Genomic DNA, 18,186 nt, shown 5'->3' with positions numbered 1-18,186 from the left:
AATAATTATGAATTAAAAAGAAAATTCCCATTGCATATTGGTCGACGTGGATGTCCGAATTTGGTACAGTTATAAGGCACTTGGGGCAGAGGTGTTTGCAGGCTGTGACAGGCGTACAGGCTGTGACAGGCGTACAGGCGTACAGGCTGTGACAGGCGTACAGGCGTACAGGCTGTGACAGGTGTACAGGCGTACAGGCTGTGACAGGTGTACAGGCGTACAGGCTGTGACAGGTGTACAGGCGTACAGGCTGTGACAGGTGTACAGGCGTACAGGCGTACAGGCGTACAGGCTGTGACAGGTGTACAGGCTGTGACAGGTGTACAGGCGTACAGGCTGTGACAGGTGTACAGGCTGTGACAGGTGTACAGGCGTACAGGCTGTGACAGGTGTACAGGCGTACAGGCTGTAACAGGTGTACAGGCGTACAGGCTGTGACAGGTGTACAGGCGTACAGGCTGTAACAGGTGTACAGGCGTACAGGCTGTGACAGGTGTACAGGCGTACAGGCTGTGACAGGTGTACAGGCGTACAGGCTGTAACAGGTGTACAGGCGTACAGGCTGTGACAGGTGTACAGGCGTACAGGCTGTGACAGGTGTACAGGCTGTGACAGGTGTACAGGCTGTGACAGGTGTACAGGCGTACAGGCTGTGACAGGTGTACAGGCGTACAGGCTGTAACAGGTGTACAGGCGTACAGGCTGTGACAGGTGTACAGGCGTACAGGCTGTGACAGGTGTACAGGCGTACAGGCTGTGACAGGTGTACAGGCTGTGACAGGTGTACAGGCTGTGACAGGTGTACAGGATGTGACAGGTGTACAGGCGTACAGGCTGTAACAGGTGTACAGGCGTACAGGCTGTGACAGGTGTACAGGCTGTGACAGGTGTACAGGCTGTGACAGGTGTACAGGCTGTGACAGGTGTACAGGCGTACAGGCTGTAACAGGTGTACAGGCGTACAGGCTGTGACAGGTGTACAGGCGTACAGGCTGTAACAGGTGTACAGGCGTACAGGCTGTGACAGGTGTACAGGCGTACAGGCTGTGACAGGTGTACAGGCGTACAGGCTGTGACAGGTGTACAGGCTGTGACAGGTGTACAGGCTGTGACAGGTGTACAGGATGTGACAGGTGTACAGGCAGATCTGTTGCTTTTGACGCTCTCTCTCTCTTTCATACAGTGATGAACATTTTGGCTGTGCTGGCTGCCTGCTCTAAACACCATGAAAAACACTGCTTGTATGATTTATTTTTAGAAATTCTAACAAATTTTATATTTTAGAAAACAGAATAGGGGCAATAGTCTGGAAACACAAATATTTTTCCGTACTCTCTTTTCAACCTCCTGCCAGTTCCATAATGGTCGTACAATATTTTCTTGGAACTTGCATTGTATCAGTGCACTGATGATAGTAGGCCTCCTCACCCCTGGCGATGTCCAGACACTGCATCGACAGCATCCAGTAATAGTACCCTGCATCGTTGAACCTGCTCTCCACCACTGCATTGTGGGTAAGCTGCTCCAGCACTTTCACAGCCTCGTTCTGTCGTCCCGCCTTGTGGAACGCTGCGAGGGAGAAAGAAAGATGGTTTGGGAAGAGAAGAGCGTGCAATCGATTTTTATTACGTGGCCCTGGAAAAGTGGCTCATACTGTGGCAACGCTGCACTTGAAGTGCTAACGAGATCCTGCTTTGTTTTGCTGGCATCCTTTACCGGCACGGAGACATCTTTCGCCTCCATCCCATCCCTACACATTACATACACAGTGCTCTGGCATTGTGTCTATATTTAGCATGCATCTGAAAAGGATCACTGAAGTTGAGCCCAATTGAAACTGAACTGCTTATACTGTATTGCTGCATTCTCAGGCTACCACAATTTTATTGCATGGAAAAACCCACACACACACACACAAACACACACACATAGATACACACACACACACATGCCAAGAGCAATTTGTACTCAAAGGATATGAGACAACGTTCTCTTCATTTTTCACATAACGTAACTACAAACATTCTCCAGTGGCGAGACTCTTGAATATCAAACACCACAGCCACTCAGACTGCAAAGTGCTACTCAACATGAGAGCTAGGCTAGGCTAGGCTAAGCTATTCTTCTTGTTCCTATCAGTGGGTAATTACAAGCAGCTTTCAGTGAGGCGACCCCAGCGGTGACCCCGCCCCAAATAGCCACAGGGGGTCAAGACATATTAGTAGCAAATATTTATTAGTCCACTTGGACGGATAAAAAACACATTCAGCTGCTGCTGGTTAAAGTGTAAGGAAGGAGCCCCCTGCCCCCCTTACCGAAATCTTACAAGAACCCACATACACAAGCTAACGATGATGAATATAAGGCCTATAGGCTATACCAGGGGCTCCCACATACACAAGCTAACGATGATGAATATAGGGCCTATAGGCTATACCAGGGGCTCCCACATACACAAGCTAACGATGATGAATATAAGGCCTATAGGCTATACCAGGGGCTCCCACATACACAAGCTAACGATGATGAATATAAGGCCTATAGGCTATACCAGGGGCTCCCACATACACAAGCTAACTATGATGAATATAAGGCCTATAGGCTATACCAGGGGCTCCCACATACACAAGCTAACGATGATGAATATAGGGCCTATAGGCTATACCAGGGGCTCCCACATACACAAGCTAACTATGATGAATATAAGGCCTATAGGCTACACCAGGGGCTCCCACATACACAAGCTAACTATGATGAATATAAGGCCTATAGGCTATACCAGGGGCTCCCACATACACAAGCTAACGATGATGAATATAGGGCCTATAGGCTACACCAGGGGCTCCCACATACACAAGCTAACTATGATGAATATAAGGCCTATAGGCTATACCAGGGGCTCCCACATACACAAGCTAACGATGATGAATATAAGGCCTATAGGCTATACCAGGGGCTCCCACATACACAAGCTAACTATGATGAATATAAGGCCTATAGGCTACACCAGGGGCTCCCACATACACAAGCTAACTATGATGAATATAAGGCCTATAGGCTATACCAGGGGCTCCCACATACACAAGCTAACGATGATGAATATAGGGCCTATAGGCTACACCAGGGGCTCCCACATACACAAGCTAACTATGATGAATATAAGGCCTATAGGCTATACCAGGGGCTCCCACATACACAAGCTAACGATGATGAATATAAGGCCTATAGGCTATACCAGGGGCTCCCACATACACAAGCTAACTATGATGAATATAAGGCCTATAGGCTATACCAGGGGCTCCCACATACACAAGCTAACTATGATGAATATAAGGCCTATAGGCTATACCAGGGGCTCCCACATACACAAGCTAACGATGATGAATATAGGGCCTATAGGCTATACCAGGGGCTCCCACATACACAAGCTAACGATGATGAATATAAGGCCTATAGGCTACACCAGGGGCTCCCACATACACAAGCTAACTATGATGAATATAAGGCCTATAGGCTATACCAGGGGCTCCCACATACACAAGCTAACGATGATGAATATAGGGCCTATAGGCTACACCAGGGGCTCCCACATACACAAGCTAACTATGATGAATATAAGGCCTATAGGCTATACCAGGGGCTCCCACATACACAAGCTAACGATGATGAATATAAGGCCTATAGGCTATACCAGGGGCTCCCACATACACAAGCTAACTATGATGAATATAGGGCCTATAGGCTATACCAGGGGCTCCCACATACACAAGCTAACTATGATGAATATAAGGCCTATAGGCTATACCAGGGGCTCCCACATACACAAGCTAACTATGATGAATATAAGGCCTATAGGCTATACCAGGGGCTCCCACATACACAAGCTAACTATGATGAATATAAGGCCTATAGGCTATACCAGGGGCTCCCACATACACAAGCTAACTATGATGAATATAAGGCCTATAGGCTACACCAGGGGCTCCCACATACACAAGCTAACTATGATGAATATAAGGCCTATAGGCTATACCAGGGGCTCCCACATACACAAGCTAACTATGATGAATATAAGGCCTATAGGCTACACCAGGGGCTCCCACATACACAAGCTAACGATGATGAATATAGGGCCTATAGGCTATACCAGGGGCTCCCACATACACAAGCTAACTATGATGAATATAAGGCCTATAGGCTACACCAGGGGCTCCCACATACACAAGCTAACTATGATGAATATAAGGCCTATAGGCTATACCAGGGGCTCCCACATACACAAGCTAACGATGATGAATATAAGGCCTATAGGCTATACCAGGGGCTCCCACATACACAAGCTAACTATGATGAATATAAGGCCTATAGGCTATACCAGGGGCTCCCACATACACAAGCTAACGATGATGAATATAAGGCCTATAGGCTACACCAGGGGCTCCCACATACACAAGCTAACTATGATGAATATAAGGCCTATAGGCTATACCAGGGGCTCCCACATACACAAGCTAACGATGATGAATATAGGGCCTATAGGCTACACCAGGGGCTCCCACATACACAAGCTAACTATGATGAATATAAGGCCTATAGGCTATACCAGGGGCTCCCACATACACAAGCTAACGATGATGAATATAAGGCCTATAGGCTATACCAGGGGCTCCCACATACACAAGCTAACTATGATGAATATAGGGCCTATAGGCTATACCAGGGGCTCCCACATACACAAGCTAACTATGATGAATATAAGGCCTATAGGCTATACCAGGGGCTCCCACATACACAAGCTAACTATGATGAATATAAGGCCTATAGGCTATACCAGGGGCTCCCACATACACAAGCTAACTATGATGAATATAAGGCCTATAGGCTATACCAGGGGCTCCCACATACACAAGCTAACTATGATGAATATAAGGCCTATAGGCTACACCAGGGGCTCCCACATACACAAGCTAACTATGATGAATATAAGGCCTATAGGCTACACCAGGGGCTCCCACATACACAAGCTAACTATGATGAATATAAGGCCTATAGGCTACACCAGGGGCTCCCACATACACAAGCTAACGATGATGAATATAAGGCCTATAGGCTATACCAGGGGCTCCCACATACACAAGCTAACTATGATGAATATAAGGCCTATAGGCTACACCAGGGGCTCCCACATACACAAGCTAACGATGATGAATATAGGGCCTATAGGCTATACCAGGGGCTCCCACATACACAAGCTAACTATGATGAATATAAGGCCTATAGGCTACACCAGGGGCTCCCACATACACAAGCTAACTATGATGAATATAAGGCCTATAGGCTATACCAGGGGCTCCCACATACACAAGCTAACGATGATGAATATAAGGCCTATAGGCTATACCAGGGGCTCCCACATACACAAGCTAACTATGATGAATATAAGGCCTATAGGCTATACCAGGGGCTCCCACATACACAAGCTAACGATGATGAATATAAGGCCTATAGGCTACACCAGGGGCTCCCACATACACAAGCTAACGATGATGAATATAGGGCCTATAGGCTATACCAGGGGCTCCCACATACACAAGCTAACGATGATGAATATAAGGCCTATAGGCTATACCAGGGGCTCCCACATACACAAGCTAACGATGATGAATATAGGGCCTATAGGCTACACCAGGGGCTCCCACATACACAAGCTAACGATGATGAATATAAGGCCTATAGGCTATACCAGGGGCTCCCACATACACAAGCTAACTATGATGAATATAAGGCCTATAGGCTATACCAGGGGCTCCCACATACACAAGCTAACTATGATGAATATAAGGCCTATAGGCTATACCAGGGGCTCCCACATACACAAGCTAACGATGATGAATATAGGGCCTATAGGCTATACCAGGGGCTCCCACATACACAAGCTAACTATGATGAATATAAGGCCTATAGGCTATACCAGGGGCTCCCACATACACAAGCTAACGATGATGAATATAAGGCCTATAGGCTATACCAGGGGCTCCCACATACACAAGCTAACTATGATGAATATAAGGCCTATAGGCTATACCAGGGGCTCCCACATACACAAGCTAACTATGATGAATATAAGGCCTATAGGCTATACCAGGGGCTCCCACATACACAAGCTAACTATGATGAATATAAGGCCTATAGGCTATACCAGGGGCTCCCACATACACAAGCTAACTATGATGAATATAGGGCCTATAGGCTATACCAGGGGCTCCCACATACACAAGCTAACTATGATGAATATAAGGCCTATAGGCTATACCAGGGGCTCCCACATACACAAGCTAACGATGATGAATATAAGGCCTATAGGCTATACCAGGGGCTCCCACATACACAAGCTAACTATGATGAATATAAGGCCTATAGGCTACACCAGGGGCTCCCACATACACAAGCTAACTATGATGAATATAAGGCCTATAGGCTACACCAGGGGCTCCCACATACACAAGCTAACTATGATGAATATAAGGCCTATAGGCTATACCAGGGGCTCCCACATACACAAGCTAACTATGATGAATATAAGGCCTATAGGCTACACCAGGGGCTCCCACATACACAAGCTAACTATGATGAATATAAGGCCTATAGGCTACACCAGGGGCTCCCACATACACAAGCTAACTATGATGAATATAAGGCCTATAGGCTACACCAGGGGCTCCCACATACACAAGCTAACTATGATGAATATAAGGCCTATAGGCTATACCAGGGGCTCCCACATACACAAGCTAACGATGATGAATATAAGGCCTATAGGCTATACCAGGGGCTCCCACATACACAAGCTAACGATGATGAATATAGGGCCTATAGGCTATACCAGGGGCTCCCACATACACAAGCTAACGATGATGAATATAAGGCCTATAGGCTATACCAGGGGCTCCCACATACACAAGCTAACTATGATGAATATAAGGCCTATAGGCTATACCAGGGGCTCCCACATACACAAGCTAACGATGATGAATATAAGGCCTATAGGCTATACCAGGGGCTCCCACATACACAAGCTAACGATGATGAATATAAGGCCTATAGGCTATACCAGGGGCTCCCACATACACAAGCTAACTATGATGAATATAAGGCCTATAGGCTATACCAGGGGCTCCCACATACACAAGCTAACTATGATGAATATAAGGCCTATAGGCTATACCAGGGGCTCCCACATACACAAGCTAACTATGATGAATATAAGGCCTATAGGCTATACCAGGGGCTCCCACATACACAAGCTAACGATGATGAATATAAGGCCTATAGGCTATACCAGGGGCTCCCACATACACAAGCTAACGATGATGAATATAAGGCCTATAGGCTATACCAGGGGCTCCCACATACACAAGCTAACGATGATGAATATAAGGCCTATAGGCTATACCAGGGGCTCCCACATACACAAGCTAACTATGATGAATATAAGGCCTATAGGCTATACCAGGGGCTCCCACATACACAAGCTAACTATGATGAATATAAGGCCTATAGGCTATACCAGGGGCTCCCACATACACAAGCTAACGATGATGAATATAAGGCCTATAGGCTATACCAGGGGCTCCCACATACACAAGCTAACGATGATGAATATAAGGCCTATAGGCTATACCAGGGGCTCCCACATACACAAGCTAACTATGATGAATATAAGGCCTATAGGCTATACCAGGGGCTCCCACATACACAAGCTAACGATGATGAATATAAGGCCTATAGGCTATACCAGGGGCTCCCACATACACAAGCTAACGATGATGAATATAAGGCCTATAGGCTATACCAGGGGCTCCCACATACACAAGCTAACGATGATGAATATAAGGCCTATAGGCTATACCAGGGGCTCCCACATACACAAGCTAACGATGATGAATATAAGGCCTATAGGCTACACCAGGGGCTCCCACATACACAAGCTAACTATGATGAATATAAGGCCTATAGGCTATACCAGGGGCTCCCACATACACAAGCTAACGATGATGAATATAAGGCCTATAGGCTATACCAGGGGCTCCCAAATGTTTTCTTATGTCAAAGCCCCTAAAATAGTTGCACGTTGGTCGTTGGGCCACAAACCCTCATTTGATCAGATTTAGTGTGAGGGAGGGATCACCACCTAGCACATGTTTGATCAGATGTAGTGTGAGGGAGGGATCACCACCTAGCACATGTTTGTGGCTGGATACAATGTAGCACAAGAAGTGATATCCGTTTACACCAGTGATACTCAACTTGTGGCCCGCGATAGAATTGCATTTTTTTTTTTTTTTTTTTTACAGTGCACCTGAACGCAACATGCAAGATACCCGCTGAATAAGTGTCCAAATGTTCATGTCATTCTGGCCAATACTCCACTTCTGTTATAGCATTTCAGTCTGGAATATGGAATATCTTTCAATAATCTATGATTTAGCTGCTAAATTGTCAAATACCTTAACCTACTTAACCTAACTAACTTAAACTAACTAACTATCCGGTGTGCACAACATTGTCAGACTAAACTCCGGCTGACACCCCAAAAACCTACAATCCGCCACAGAAAAATGTATATTGTTTGTTTATTAACTGGCCCCTGGCCTTCTATCATTTCACAAAAGTGGCCCCCGGGCAAAGCAAGTTGAGTATCCCTGGTTTACACTGTAGGTAGGGAGCATGAAACAACATTCAAAAGAGCAACTCCTATATCCTAATCTGACTGTTCCTAACTTAAGATGAGTGAGATAATAGTGAAAATCAGCTATTCCTCATTTTGCAGCAGGACCCGCTGGAAAACCTTTGAAGAAGAGCGCGTGGAGGTCCCCGGACCACATCTTTTAGAACTACCGAGCTACAGTTTGGACCCCCAGTGACTACTGTATGGTATTTAGCAAATTAGCCTAGCATCGAGGTAACCATTTCTAAAAATGTATTGCGTTACTGGAGACAAGCCAGGAAGCCTAGACTCAATTACAATCACTAGTAACAGAACACTGAGTGACCCGCTGGACTAAAACACACACAATCAGCACAATGCATGACCGCAGGCGAGCTCCAGTAGAATCAGGCCCGTATTCTGTATTCTAGGCCCAGACAGGCAGAGGGAGATTATGCAGAGGAGGAAATATGCCCGCTGAGATCATAATTATAAATCTATGAGCTGATTATAACTATGGTTACAGTTGGTAATCATCATCAGAGCCGCTTGTAGTCGTGGTGATTAGAGGCATGCATGCATGTCATTCAGTTTACGGGCTGCTCGGCTCCAGCAAAGAGGATCATGTTTTACAGTGGATACAGAGAATCAAGAGGAAGTCGTGAAAAGTGTCTGGGTCCAGAGCTGCTCCACACTTGATCGTTCCCACATGTACACACGACGTTCCCACATGTACACACGACGTTCCCACATGTACACACGACGTTCCCACATGTACACACGACGTTCCCACATGTACACACGACGTTCCCACATGTACACACAACGTTCCCACATGTACACACAACGTCCTTCCTGTCACATGTACACACAACGTCCTTCCTGTCCATCTAAGACTTTGGCCTGAAATTGTCCTCAAAACGTACATTTGAAAAAAGAATGTTATCCATGCATGTGTCAGAGCATCCCATACACCCAGGCCAAAAGTGACCAAAGCACAGTTGTATTGGTGCGGCAAACCAGGGAGAGACAGGGAGAGTCGTGGAGAGAGAAAAAGGTGATAGATAAACACACACACAAACTACGGCAGACACAAAAGCACTCAAAACACAAGTGGCCTATTTTCAGATCAGAAAAGGTGACCTGTCACCAAAAGGTGACTAGTTTGCATAACCGAATGACTGCGAGTCCTCGAGAGTCCCGAGTGGTAGCAAGTGTGTGGGTTTAACTCACTCCCGTGCTGTAGAAAGGCCTGCTCATCAGCTCCGCTCTCTTGGCATAGTGGTTAGCGGGTGCGCTTTGGAAAGCGGGAGGTCGGCGGATCGAATCCCGCTCCACCCCTGGGCAAGCCCTTAACATGGGTTGCTGCCAGTGCTGTCAACACCAGCACAGGTTACACCCGCAAACTCACCTTTTTGTGCCTCCTCGAAACGGTCGTTCTCAGCCAACCATTGGGCATAGGGCACATAGACGTCATTTTTGAACTGGGTATGCTTCTCCACCAGTGAGAAGGCCTGAGAAATATAAATAGACAGAGAGGGAGGGAGACAGGGAGGGAGGGAGACAGGGAGGGAGGGAGGGAGACAGGGAGGGAGGGAGACAGGGAGGGAGGGAGACAGGGAGGGAGGGAGGGAGACAGGGAGGGAGGGAGGGAGACAGGGAGGGAGGGAGAGATTAAGGCTGCTTTCTCATTGGGAACGATTGCCCCCCTCCCCTCTCCCCCGCTGGTCAGCTTTCACATTACAACATTTATTGCGCGCTCAGAAACGGAACAGAGTGCACTTGCGTCATCAACTATGCCTGGAGTTTATCCTCACCCATGTGTTGTCTATGAGGTTTGGAACGGTTGGCTTTCACACTCTCCTCAGACCACCTTTTCAAGTGGATCCTGGACACGGTTCCCTGTTGCTCGCCCGGGCGCAGAACAGAACGGAACGCAACGTTCACACTCGTCAAATGTTCCTGAAACTGGGGTCAATTTGGGGTCAAGTGTGCGCGGAAACGGTACCCGGGCACCAGTGTGAACGCACCCTAAGGATAACCTGACATCGCCAGATGGGGGCGGTAATGATTTGAGATCTCACGAGAGAATCCAGCTTGAATCCTGTGGCCTGCCCTGCATAATTAACGCTGAACTGCAGTTGATTAGGAACTCAGGTTTTGCCACACGTTATTGAGTGAGACACACATTATTTCTAGTCAAAACATCACTACAGTGTTATTAATGAGTGGGGGGGGAGGGGAGAAAAGTATATGAGCGAACTTGATTTCACACTCAATTAGACCTAAACCTGGAGCCGTTTGGATGTCAGGGCGTAGAGAGCTGTTACAGTGCTGGAGCCGTTTGGATGTCAGGGCGTAGAGAGCTGTTACAGTGCCTTATGGATACATATCTGCCTGTCACTCTGATTGATTAACCTCAATGTCCTCTGGCAAAACTTCAGCCAAGAAACACACACCAGTCATACCATACTGTAAGAGTGTGTGTGTGTGTGTGTGTGTGTGTGTGTGTGTGTGTGTGTGTATGTGTGTGTGTGTGTGTGTGTGTGTGTGTGTGTAAGAGTGTGTGTGTGTGTGTGTGTGTGTGTGTGTGTAAGAGTGTGTGTGTGTGTGTGTGTGTCCCCTCTCCCAAGCCTCTGAGTCAAGCCAGGCCAAACCCAGTGGAAGGGCTACTTGGGTTTGAGAAAGAGTGAATAGGTGCAGTGAACAGCATCCATATGGTCCGAGCGTGCTGTAACTCACTCTGTGCTCTGTCCTCTCTGGGTGTCGACCTCCGCCCAAGCCCCGCCTCCCTCCCCCCAAGCTCCGCCTCCCTCCCTTCTTCTTTTCTCTCTACTGATCAAATAAATATCCAGGAGGACTTCTTCCTTCCTCAGACATCACGGCAGAAACATTTGATGGTGATTTGATGTTCTGTTCTTAGGCTTTCTCTGCCGTTTGAGCCAGTGTACATCTCTCAGTGAGGCCTGTAACTATATTTGTAACTGGTCTGTTCAATGTACATCAAATAAGAATGTGTTCTTAATGACTTGCCTGGTTAAATAAAGGTTCAATAAAAATAAATAAAATGTACATCTCATTGTAACTGGTCTGTGAGCCACCTGGATGGAGGAGTTTGTCTGGAAACAGAATAGAGCTTTAAGCGGATGCTCTTTAGAGCCTCTTGTTCTTCTCATTCTCTAATCATCATGTGGGCATGGGGACGATTATCTCTGGTCTCCTGCTCATGGTTTCAGTTTGTCAGTGTATAACCAGGGTTTCAGTTTGTCAGTGTATAACCAGATTAAGCCGATCTATTGTCTTATTGTTTGCGTTCAGCTGTGGCTACTTTAACCGAGACAATATACTTTTCTAAAGGTCCCTGCTAGAATAACAGCCATGAACATTCTGCGGTTTCTCTGATGTGGTTTTATGATAGGGAGCAGTACAGGGGTTTATGTGGCACAGTGCTATGCAGCGCACGTTATATTGATGTGATTTTCATAAAGGCACTCTATATATGTCATGATGAGCTGAGCAGGTGTGCCCTGGGGCGTTAAGTGTGTCACACCTCGTCCCAGTGGCGGGTCTCCACGTGCAGCTGCACCAGCGCCTGCAGGTCTCCCATCTTGGAGTAGGTCTCTGAGGCATAGCCGTGGTGCTTCAGCCTCTTGAAGTGGAGCGCGCACTTCGCCAGCGGCTCGCGCTCCGCCTTGTCCAGCTTACGAGCGATGTCGATCAGCCTGGACGAGAGGAGAGAGAGGTGCTCACAACAACCACAGAGAGGAGAGAGGTGAGCTCCATCGTGCTCACAACAACCACAGAGAGGAGAGAGGTGAGCTCCATCGTGCTCACAACAACCACAGAGAGGAGAGAGAGGTGAGCTCCATCGTGCTCACAACAACCACAGAGAGGAGAGAGAGGTGAGCTCCATCGTGCTCAAAACAACCACAGAGAGGAGAGAGAGGTGAGCTCCATCGTGCTCACAACAACCACAGAGAGGAGAGGTGAGCTCCATCGTGCTCACAACAACCACAGAGAGGAGAGGTGAGCTCCATCGTGCTCAAAACAACCACAGAGAGGAGAGAGGTGAGCTCCATCGTGCTCAAAACAACCACAGAGAGGAGAGAGAGGTGAGCTCCATCGTGCTCACAACAACCACAGAGAGGAGAGAGGTGAGCTCCATCGTGCTCACAACAACCACAGAGAGGAGAGAGGTGAGCTCCATCGTGCTCACAACAACCACAGAGAGGAGAGAGGTGAGCTCCATCGTGCTCACAACCACCACAGAGAGGAGAGAGAGGTGAGCTCCATCGTGCTCAAAACAACCACAGAGAGGAGAGAGGTGAGCTCCATCGTGCTCAAAACAACCACAGAGAGGAGAGAGGTGAGCTCCATCGTGCTCACAACAACCACAGAGAGGAGAGAGGTGAGCTCCACCGTGCTCACAACAACCACAGAGAGGAGAGAGAGGTGAGCTCCATCGTGCTCACAACAACCACAGAGAGGAGAGAGAGGTGAGCTCCACCGTGCTCACAACAACCACAGAGAGGAGAGAGAGGTGAGCTCCATCGTGCTCACAACCACCACAGAGAGGAGAGAGAGGTGAGCTCCATCGTGCTCACAACCACCACAGAGAGGAGAGAGGTGAGCTCCATCGTGCTCACAACAACCACAGAGAGGAGAGAGGTGAGCTCCATCGTGCTCACAACCACCACAGAGAGGAGAGAGGTGAGCTCCATCGTGCTCACAACAACCACAGAGAGGAGAGAGGTGAGCTCCATCGTGCTCACAACCACCACAGAGAGGAGAGAGGTGAGCTCCATCGTGCTCAAAACAACCACAGAGAGGAGAGAGAGGTGAGCTCCATCGTGCTCAAAACAACCACAGAGAGGAGAGAGGTGAGCTCCATCGTGCTCACAACCACCACAGAGAGGAGAGAGAGGTGAGCTTCATCGTGCTCACAACAACCACCGAGAGGAGAGAGAGGTGAGCTCCATCGTGCTCACAACAACCACAGAGAGGAGAGAGAGGTGAGCTCCATCGTGCTCACAACAACCACAGAGAGGAGAGAGAGGTGAGCTCCATCGTGCTCACAACAACCACAGAGAGGAGAGAGAGGTGAGCTCCATCGTGCTCACAACAACCACAGAGAGGAGAGAGAGGTGAGCTTCATCGTGCTCACAACAACCACAGAGAGGAGAGAGAGGTGAGCTTCATCGTGCTCACAACAACCACAGAGAGGAGAGAGAGGTGAGCTTCATCGTGCTCACAACAACCACAGAGAGGAGAGAGAGGTGAGCTTCATCGTGCTCACAACCACCACAGAGAGGAGAGAGAGGTGAGCTCCATCGTGCTCACAACAACCACAGAGAGGAGAGAGGTGAGCTCCATCGTGCTCACAACAACCACAGAGAGGAGAGAGGTGAGCTCCATCGTGCTCACAACAACCACAGAGAGGAGAGAGAGGTGAGCTCCATCGTGCTCACAACAACCACAGAGAGGAGAGAGAGGTGAGCTCCATCGTGCTCACAACAACCACAGAGAGGAGAGAGAGGTGAGCTCCATCGTGCTCAAAACAACCACAGAGAGGAGAGAGGTGAGCTCCATCGTGCTCACAACAACCACAGAGAGGAGAGAGAGGTGAGCTCCATCGTGCTCACAACAACCACAGAGAGGAGAGAGAGGTGAGCTCCATCGTGCTCACAACAACCACAGAGAGGAGAGAGAGGTGAGCTCCATCGTGCTCACAACAACCACAGAGAGGAGAGAGAGGTGAGCTCCATCGTGCTCACAACAACCACAGAGAGGAGAGAGAGGTGAGCTTCATCGTGCTCACAACAACCACAGAGAGGAGAGAGAGGTGAGCTTCATCGTGCTCACAACAACCACAGAGAGGAGAGAGAGGTGAGCTTCATCGTGCTCACAACAACCACAGAGAGGAGAGAGAGGTGAGCTCCATCGTGCTCACAACAACCACAGAGAGGAGAGAGAGGTGAGCTCCATCGTGCTCAAAACAACCACAGAGAGGAGAGAGGTGAGCTCCATCGTGCTCACAACAACCACAGAGAGGAGAGAGAGGTGAGCTCCATCGTGCTCACAACAACCACAGAGAGGAGAGAGAGGTGAGCTCCATCGTGCTCACAACAACCACAGAGAGGAGAGAGGTGAGCTCCATCGTGCTCACAACAACCACAGAGAGGAGAGAGAGGTGAGCTCCATCGTGCTCAAAACAACCACAGAGAGGAGAGAGGTGAGCTCCATCGTGCTCACAACCACCACAGAGAGGAGAGAGAGGTGAGCTCCATCGTGCTCAAAACAACCACAGAGAGGAGAGAGGTGAGCTCCATCGTGCTCACAACAACCACAGAGAGGAGAGTAGAGGTGAGCTCCATCGTGCTCACAACAACCACAGAGAGGAGAGAGAGGTGAGCTCCATCGTGCTCACAACAACCACAGAGAGGAGAGAGGTGAGCTCCATCGTGCTCAAAACAACCACAGAGAGGAGAGAGAGGTGAGCTCCATCGTGCTCAAAACAACCACAGAGAGGAGAGAGAGGTGAGCTCCATCGTGCTCAAAACAACCACAGAGAGGAGAGAGAGGTGAGCTCCATCGTGCTCAAAACAACCACAGAGAGGAGAGAGGTGAGCTCCATCGTGCTCACAACAACCACAGAGAGGAGAGAGAGGTGAGCTCCATCGTGCTCACAACAACCACAGAGAGGAGAGGTGAGCTCCATCGTGCTCACAACCACCACAGAGAGGAGAGAGGTGAGCTCCATCGTGCTCACAACAACCACAGAGAGGAGAGAGAGGTGAGCTCCATCGTGCTCAAAACAACCACAGAGAGGAGAGAGAGGTGAGCTCCATCGTGCTCAAAACAACCACAGAGAGGAGAGAGGTGAGCTCCATCGTGCTCAAAACAACCACAGAGTGGAGAGAGGTGAGCTCCATCGTGCTCACAACAACCACAGAGAGGAGAGAGAGGTGAGCTCCATCGTGCTCAAAACAACCACAGAGAGGAGAGAGGTGAGCTCCATCGTGCTCAAAACAACCACAGAGTGGAGAGAGGTGAGCTCCATCGTGCTCACAACAACCACAGAGAGGAGAGGTGAGCTCCATCGTGCTCACAACAACCACAGAGAGGAGAGAGAGGTGAGCTCCATCGTGCTCACAACAACCACAGAGAGGAGAGAGGTGAGCTCCATCGTGCTCACAACAACCACAGAGAGGAGAGAGAGGTGAGCTTCATCGTGCTCACAACAACCACAGAGAGGAGAGAGGTGAGCTCCATCGTGCTCACAACAACCACAGAGAGGAGAGAGAGGTGAGCTTCATCGTGCTCACAACAACCACAGAGAGGAGAGAGGTGAGCTCCATCGTGCTCACAACAACCACAGAGAGGAGAGAGGTGAGCTCCATCGTGCTCACAACAACCACAGAGAGGAGAGAGAGGTGAGCTCCATCGTGCTCACAACAACCACAGAGAGGAGAGAGAGGTGAGCTCCATCGTGCTCACAACCACCACAGAGAGGAGAGAGGTGAGCTCCATCGTGCTCACAACCACCACAGAGAGGAGAGAGAGGTGAGCTCCATCGTGCTCACAACCACCACAGAGAGGAGAGTAGAGGTGAGCTCCATCGTGCTCACAACAACCACAGAGAGGAGAGAGGTGAGCTCCATCGTGCTCAAAACAACCACAGAGAGGAGAGAGAGGTGAGCTCCATCGTGCTCACAACCACCACAGAGAATAAGGCATCGCTCCCATCCGGTCACTGCTAGGAGCGGAGTCTGATGAAGCCTAGATTCAGTTCTCTACAACTAGAACTAGAACTAGAACTAGAACCTTCTCCCAGCTTTCGTTGTTAAAACTGGGTGGAAACAAATAGAGTTAAAAGAAACTGCATCACAGAACCAATCCAGAGTCTTTAGGGCGGCCCTTCATGCAGAAGTTGTGTGCTTGTAAACAGATCAAACTGAATCAAATAATGTAACGTTGCTTTGGGACGTCCATTTTCAATGTTTTAAAAAGTGACTTCTGTGTTCGCCGTATATCCAGTTTGTTTTGTTACAGAGGATAATGTGCAGAGAGCGTCATTTCCGGTAACTTGACAAAGGGGCGTCAATTGTCGAGACTAGACGAAGCCCAACAGGCCCGGCTGGCTGAGTCTAGTCCCGGTGTTTGTTGCGCTGGCCCAACTGTCGGACCCTGGTGTCCCAGCAGGCCTCACCAGCTTGTGATTGACAGTTTTGCTGTCAGACACCGGGTCAGATGGGAGTTTGCGGGGGAGTTCTGATATGATGATATGCCTGCTTTCCAACAACAACACACTCACACCGCACCTTCCCAGGACATCTCACTGATAGACACCTTCTAACACTGAGGAGCATGCTGCTGTGTGAGAGACACCTTCTAACACAGAGGAGCATGCTGCTGTGTGAGAGACACCTTCTAACACTGAGGAGCATGCTGCTGTGTGAGAGACACCTTCTAACACAGAGGAGCATGCTGCTGTGTGAGAGACACCTTCTAACACAGAGGAGCATGCTGCTGTGTGAGAGACACCTTCTAACACTGAGGAGCATGCTGCTGTGTGAGAGACACCTTCTAACACTGAGGAGCATGCTGCTGTGTGAGAGACACCTTCTAACACAGAGGAGCATGCTGCTGTGTGAGAGACACCTTCTAACACTGAGGAGCATGCTGCTGTGTGAGAGACACCTTCTAACACTGAGGAGCATGCTGCTGTGTGAGAGACACCTTCTAACACCGAGGAACATGCTGCTGTGTGAGAGACACCTTCTAACACTGAGGAGCATGCTGCTGTGTGAGAGACACCTTCTAACACTGAGGAGCATGCTGCTGTGTGAGAGACACCTTCTAACACCGAGGAACATGCTGCTGTGTGAGAGACACCTTCTAACACCGAGGAACATGCTGCTGTGTGAGAGACACCTTCTAACACTGAGGAGCATGCTGCTGTGTGAGAGACACCTTCTAACACAGAGGAACATGCTGCTGTGTGAGAGACACCTTCTAACACTGAGGAGCATGCTGCTGTGTGAGAGACACCTTCTAACACAGAGGAACATGCTGCTGTGTGAGATACACCTTCTAACACTGAGGAGCATGCTGCTGTGTGAGAGACACCTTCTAACACTGAGGAGCATGCTGCTGTGTGAGAGACACCTTCTAACACCGAGGAGCATGCTGCTGTGTGAGAGACACCTTCTAACACTGAGGAGCATGCTGCTGTGTGAGAGACACCTTCTAACACTGAGGAGCATGCTGCTGTGTGAGAGACACCTTCTAACACTGAGGAGCATGCTGCTGTGTGAGAGACACCTTCTAACACTGAGGAGCATGCTGCTGTGTGAGAGACACCTTCTAACACAGAGGAGCATGCTGCTGTGTGAGAGACACCTTCTAACACTGAGGATCATGCTGCTGTGTGAGAGACACCTTCTAACACTGAGGAGCATGCTGCTGTGTGAGAGACA

The 18,186-nt window shown here is 48.9% G+C and overlaps 1 protein-coding gene across 1 annotated transcript in view; it reads right to left on the bottom strand.

Moving 5' to 3' along the window:
- Nucleotides 1–18,186, bottom strand: part of ift122 (intraflagellar transport 122 homolog (Chlamydomonas)) — a 59,174-nt gene that overhangs the window by 9,220 nt on the left and 31,768 nt on the right. Inside the window, exons 19-21 of the mRNA XM_083638550.1 lie at nt 12,258–12,429; nt 10,119–10,221; nt 1,429–1,569 (exon numbers count right to left, since the gene is read on the bottom strand). Of these exons, the coding sequence (XP_083494676.1) occupies nt 1,429–1,569; nt 10,119–10,221; nt 12,258–12,429 (416 nt within the window). The remainder of the gene's footprint in view (nt 1–1,428; nt 1,570–10,118; nt 10,222–12,257; nt 12,430–18,186) is intronic.

The sequence above is a fragment of the Poromitra crassiceps genome (genome assembly GCF_964638095.1).
Source record: "Poromitra crassiceps genome assembly, chromosome: 6".
Taxonomy (NCBI): domain Eukaryota; kingdom Metazoa; phylum Chordata; class Actinopteri; order Beryciformes; family Melamphaidae; genus Poromitra; species Poromitra crassiceps.
The sequence above is the reverse complement of the archived record's forward strand: the minus strand, read 5'-3'. Positions and strand labels throughout refer to the sequence as shown.